We start from the raw sequence: 6590 nt of genomic DNA, 5'->3' as shown, positions 1-6590 counted from the left end.
TTATATGCAGCTTGGAGCGTTCCCCCCACTTATGAAATCTATTGATATGAGATCATTTGAATGAATTTGAGTTACTGTGCTGATTGATACTTGATTGGTTACTTTACTTTTCAATACTTATATACTTCTTTATATGTACAGTAAGAATTCAAGTCACCAGATTTCTCAAGAAATGATTTTATTTTATAATTAAATTTTTTGCCAGCCTATTCTTTTTCAACTCTTTCTAAAAGTCTCTCTAAAATAAATTCATACCTATTCTTGGGGCACCTGGGTGGCTCAGTTGGTTAAGCATCTGACTTTTGATTTCAGCTCAGGTCATGATCTCACAGTTCATAAGTTTGAGCCCTGTGTCCATGTCAGGCTCCGCGCCGACAGTGCAGAGCCTGCTTGACATTCTCTCTCTCTGTCTACCCTTCCTCTGCTTCTGCTCTTTGTCTGTCTGTCTGTCTCTCTCAAAATAAGTACACTTAAAAAAATAATAAAATTGGAGCACCTGGGTGGCTCAGTCGGTTGAGTGTCTGACTTTGGTTCAGGTCATGATCTCACCGTTCCCGAGTTCGAGCCCTGCATCGGGCTCTTTGCTGACAGCTCAGAGCCTGGAGCCTGCTTCAGATTCTGTGTCTCCCTCTCTGTCTCTTCCCTCCCCCATTCGTGTTCTGTCTCTCTCATGAAAATAAATAAACATTAAAAAAATTAAAAATAATAATAATAAAATAGAAAATAAAATAAATTCATACCCATTCTTATCCGTCTGTAGGCCAAGCTGACTCTCCTTGATGTTTGAGGACAGAACCTTGGGTTCATCATCTGTCCTCATGTACACTAACAGTGGAATTTAGATTTGGTAGGAGACTGACGTTTATGCATACTCTACATAGGAAATTGCAGTTTGGACTAAATAGCTTTTCTCGTCATTGGGTCCTGTCTCATTAGACAAAGAATACATATTAGGAAGAAATATAATGGCCACTTGGATTCTAGTCAATTAAGATTTTAGCCTGTTAGGGCCATTAGAACTTTACACTCCCTTTAATTGAAATATTTCATAGCTTGAGATGCAGGGCTTCCGTTTTGGTGGAACGGCTAATTCCCCCTCATCCCAGGAAGAGTCTGTGTATTCCAGATGCAGGAGCTCCTTGGAATACGGATGAAGCAGCCTCATGGTTGGATCACTACCTTAATGAGACTCTCATTACAGAGAAAGGCACATCAGCACCCTGGCCACAAAGGATCACTACTCTTAAGCCTTTCCCAAGCTGCCTAGGAACGCAGCCTCTGCTGTGAAGAAGGCAGTGGCTGGTGGAAATGTACAGCCTTTCTGTATGATAGCTCTGCCCGGATGTGCTGTTCGCACATCGTGGCTCTCCGGAGGGGCCGGGTAGGGTAGCGTGTGCCCATACGTCACCAACCGCAGACCCCTCCAGTGGTATTCACACTGTGTGTGAGGCACACGATTGTGCGACAGTGATGGGGATGGTTTGCTTGTGGGTGACAGGGACCCTGGCTCGTCACGGACAGGGCTATGATGTTCTGGATGTGGACGCTTTTAGTAAACATGCGTGTGTGGATGAAGGTTTATAGGGTAGCCGTGTGAAGAAAACAAAACAGTTAGTCGCATGGTAAACCAGTCCAAAGCACCTCTCATTCTCCAATTCCTAATCGTTGGTGGGTTTCGCTAAAACAGCTGATGGCCTCCCGCAAAGCACCGGCGGTCCCCTGCCCAGGCAGCAGGGAGCCTCGTGGCGGAGTAGTGTTCAATGTAGCCTGTCTCGTGACCTCTAGAGCTCTTCAGCAGGGAGTATATGCCTCCCTGGAGCACATTTTAAATTTAAAATTTTACAAAGTCATGTGCTGGGGTGCCCATGATGAATTTTTTTTCAGCGCTAAATTGCTTTAATCCATTTCACTGCCAGCTCTACAATATTAGAGTTTTTTAAAGTTTATTTATTTATTTTGAGAGAGAGAGCATGCACCCAAGTGGGAGAGAGGGAGAGAGATAGAATCCCAAGCAGGCTCTGTACTGTCAGTACAGAGCCTGATGCGGGGCTTGAACTCATGACCTGTGAGTTCATGACCTGAGCCGAAATCAAGAGTTGGACGTTCAGCCAACTGAGCCACCCGGGCGCCCCTCTGCAGAGTAGCATTATAAACAGTGTATACAGTTCAATGACCAAAACCTTCCTCAGTTTGTCCTTTTCAGAAGTAGAAGTAATTATTTTAAAAAACCCAGCCTCCCTAGTCATTATGGATAAACTGGATGTCAGTTTACAAGAGGAGAATCAAAGTCCTGTTTACTCCTTAGAGCAGTTTTAATCTGCTTTGTCATCCCTAGTTCTTAAATTCCCAAACTGTTAGTCCATAAATAGATTGCATTTTGTGGAGAACCATAAATAAATGTGTAATATTTCTCAAAAATGTCTAAAAACAAAGTCCCAAGTGTATTGAAAGAAGTCAAAGTGAATTTGTTCCATTAAACATTTTAAATATGTGTATGTACATGTGCACAAATGTATATATCATTTAACACATATGCAGTTGTTTGAATATTTTAAATGAAAACAAATCATCTAAGTTCTTTTTGCTGTGAAATTCTAACTGGAATTGATGCTGTGAGAGAATGCATTCAACCCTGTTGTTTGCTGGAGAATGATTCTCTATTATCATGTCCTCACTGTGGGCCATGCTCTGGTTTTCTCTTTTATGAAATAGAGATGAATAATATTACTTGCTTCTGGGGGCACCTGGGTGGCTCAGTCAGTTAAGTGTCTGACTTCAGCTCAGGTCATGATCTCACACTTCAGGAGTTCTAGTCCCGCTTCAGGCTCTGTGCTGACCGCTCGGAGCCTGGAGCCTGCTTCAGACTCTGTCTCCTTCTGTCTCTGTGCCTCCCTTACTTATGCTGGATCTATCTCTCTCAAACATAAACACTAAATACGACTACTACTACTACTAATAATAATAATATTACTTGCCTCGTAGGATTATTTTAAAGTTGAGTTAATGTGTGTAACTTACTAGGAACAGTGGTGCGTGGTGAGCATTCAATAAATCTTCGCTATTATTATTTCTAGAGTGAATTGCAATCATGCTTCATGAACATGAAGACAACCAATGCTAAAGTTATAGGGAAAAGAACTTCCTATACTTTCATTACACTATAAGTGGTCTTTGAAATTAAAATGTCAAAATATTTGATTTTTTAAATGTGTGTATTGGCATTAAATTCGAAAGGTGCTTTCTTTCTTTGAGGCATGTAGATATAAGTACATATGCTGGAGAGATGCGATTTTGGAGCCGTAGCTCTTTCTGTCAGTGCTTTCAAGTTAAATAGAAATGGCCCATTCCAAAGCGTGGAAGCACTGTCCTGTTAAAACAGCATGTTGAAATGTGTCACATTTCACTCCAGTAGATAATGTTTACAAAACGCGGATGGGTTCTGTAGACCATGACATTGAGATTAATGTGCATGGAACATAGCTGTTTTGATGTTTGCTGTTGTCGTGGATCCAGTGAGCATGTGATCTGTCACATGGTTGTTAGAGTGACTCAGCCATATGCCAGCGACTCAGAAAACTGTTCCCTGAAAATCATGCTGCAAACGTGGCAATGTTATACCGACTCTTATGGTGGAGTGAAGAGCATTAGCTTTGAGATGGGAAAGCCTGGGTTCTGATCCCAATGTGCCACTCCTCCCTCCGCAGGGGTGCTGTCCTTCAGGGCAGGGACCTCATTTTGTACGTCCGGGTGGCCCTTGCAGCCCCGAGCCTGGGTGGAAGGCAGTATGTTTGTGGTAGGAAGGTGTGACGAATCATCGTGCGGACGAGCACCTGACCCCTCACAGTTTGTGAAAGGAAAGACTGGGACTAGAATATGGTTTCACATGGTATACCACGTGCCCTACAGTCGTACTGTAGGCTGAGAAGTGGCTTCGGGTGTGTGCTGACAGAGATTGTAAATGTTATGATTATATATGTATGTGTGTGTATATATATGTATATACATATGTCTATATATATATACACACATAGGCAATTACATATATAGTATATATCTTATATATTTTAGTGGACATTAAAAAATATAAGGGGCAGATCAAACTTGTGATTTTATTATTATTATTCCGTAGGTCACAGCTATTCTGAAATCTGCTTATTTAGGGTTAGAAACAACTATTAGCATAGTATGTGGATATGACAAAATTGTTTAGGAAATATGTGGGTAACCAGTGTTTGGACGTCATAGTCTGGAATGTCTCTAGACCTCTTTCCTGAAGTTTTTTCATTTCATTTTCTCAAACTGTTGATAATTTAATAGGCCCTCCCCCCCACCCCGCCAGTTTATGGTCTTGCTATGCAAAAATGGAGAAAAATGGGAAAAGAGCAGGCTGCTCTTGCCATTTGAAACATGGAGATAATTCTTCTTAGCCCTTCTTACTTTACTGGAGTATGGTTTGTTAATGAACGTCAGTTTCCTTAGGGACAAGTGATGCCTGCTGCATGGGATGATGGAAAGAGGCAATGCTTGTCAAGGTCATTATCCATTAGGAAACCAAAGCTAGTTGGGGCAGCTGGCTGGCTCAGTCGGTTAAGCACCTGACTTTTGATTTTGGCTCAGGTCATGAGCTCAAGGTTCGTGGGATCGAGCCCCACATCGGACTCAGCGCTGACAGCACGGAGCCTTCTTGGTTTCTGTCTCTGCCCCTCCACACCTGTCTTTTTATCTCTTTCAAAATAAATAAATAAACTTAAAAAAAGACACAAACAAAAGCTAGTGTTAGTGTCATCATCAGCTGTTGTGGGTGTTCTTTTCTTTAATTCGCCCTATTCTTTTCTTCCAGGTTCCTGGTGCAGTTCAGACAGGATAAAGTATGTGTGAAGTTTATTCAGGGCAACCAGAAAAATGGGAGTGTCCCAACGTGCAAGCGAAAAAACAACCGGCTCCTTGAAGTCGCGGTTCCTTGATTGGCTCCTCCCCTCTGCTTTCACGGACTTGTTTCCTTGTAATAGTGCAATTTTGTTTTGTTTTGTTTTGCTGGGGGTTCATTGTATGTTTGGGAATTGCCAAAGGCTAATACTGTTAAGAGTCCCTTGGCAAAATAAAAATATTTGACTAATCAATTTTTATTATTGGAATAGTTTTAACCCTTCAAATACACAGTGTGTCCTGGGACAGGATCGTAGAAACTAACCGTGTCTGTGCCACGTCATATGTGTTTTCTGTTTAGTCCTTACGTTAGATCTGTGTACCTTAAATCAGCATATTACTCATAAATCAGTAATTAAGTATAGGAAATGGTCCCAAAGATAGTGCATTCATTCATCAAATATTTATTGAGCTCCAGCTCTTTGCAAGGCACTGTGCTGGATGATATGAAAACTCACTAGGAACCCTTTTTTGTTTTTCAGGCCATGGCAGACTGGCTGACTTGTGCTAACTTTACTAGGGCTAAGAGAGGTTGAGATGTTGAAACCAAAACAGTAACTATTGCTGACGAACAGCACTATTCCAAATCCTGCAGTGTGATCTTTAACAAGTATACTTCAAGAAGGGCTGGTCCTAGAAAGTAGAAATCTATGACTGGATAAAAAATGCCTCTCCAGGTAGCTTCTATTTGAAAAGAGAAAACTGACATTTGGACAGGACTTTTAACGCGTCCGGATCTTGTCATTGCTTTTAACAGTAAAAAACCAAGTCCCTCTTATTTTAGAAAAGGCACAGAAGCAGTCCAGTAAGATTATATTTTCCTGTTTCTGATAAACACCATATATGATCCTACATAGGCTCATATTTGCAGAGTGTTGTTTTCACCCAAATTTGAGGAAATCCTTTAAACAGCGAATACAGTAAAGAGCTGAAAAGCCTTTCAGATAGGGGCAAGCATTCTGTACGATGTGCAATTAACATCCACGATCTTTTTTGAAAGTTTTATTTATAATATACATTTTGTATGAGAGAGGTGATTGGTACAGGGTGCATATTTTAGTCAAGGATCAAAATTGTGTTAATTTGCAGGACTTTTTTTTTTCTTCAAATTTACAATAAGGATTCATTTTGGAAACTACATTTTAAACTTTGGAATCAAATTGTTTCTTATTTGGGAAAATAATGTATATACATTCGTATGTTAAATAATAAAACTGTTCTAACTTGGTGCCATTCCCTGGATCACAGCTGTATTTTTGTATTTTAGGCTCTTTTTTCATGCTGTATGTCAATGTAATATCACATAGAAAGGCTTTACAATTCAAACATTATATGTTTTCTGTGTAATTGAATTTCACTTAACCTTTTATAAACCAGAAACTATTGAAACTATTTGGGTGGGAGAGGACTTTTCTTTTAATTTTTGTGCTTCCAGTGATTTCTCCCATAAAGAAATTCTCAGAAGCCTTTGTGTTTATTGGTGCAGGTAGAGGATGTCATTACTCTTTCTCAGTCTTCTCCAAAATGTACCTCAAGTGGTAGATTGATAGTTCCTGAAATAGGTGAGTAGAAATTTGGAACTAGAGGGGCATGTGAGAGGCTCAGTCAGTTAAGCATCTGACGTCGGCTCGGGTCATGATCTTGCAGTTCATGGGTTCGAGCCC

The 6590-nt window shown here is 40.6% G+C and overlaps 1 protein-coding gene across 5 annotated transcripts in view; it reads left to right on the top strand.

Annotated features, from left to right (window-relative positions):
• MYO1B (myosin IB) overlaps positions 1 to 6318 on the top strand; it is a 143540-nt gene extending 137222 nt beyond the window's left edge. For all 5 annotated transcript variants that reach the window (XM_029934212.1, XM_029934210.1, XM_029934209.1 and 2 more), the window contains one exon: positions 4841 to 6318. In XM_029934212.1, the coding sequence (XP_029790072.1) occupies positions 4841 to 4964 (124 nt within the window). In that variant the 3' untranslated portion in view covers positions 4965 to 6318. The remainder of the gene's footprint in view (positions 1 to 4840) is intronic.
• Positions 6319 to 6590: the final 272 nt, after the last annotated feature.

This window comes from Suricata suricatta, chromosome 3 (genome assembly GCF_006229205.1).
Source record: "Suricata suricatta isolate VVHF042 chromosome 3, meerkat_22Aug2017_6uvM2_HiC, whole genome shotgun sequence".
In the NCBI taxonomy this organism is placed as follows: Eukaryota; Metazoa; Chordata; class Mammalia; order Carnivora; family Herpestidae; genus Suricata; species Suricata suricatta.
This window is presented reverse-complemented; position numbering and strand designations above follow the sequence as displayed.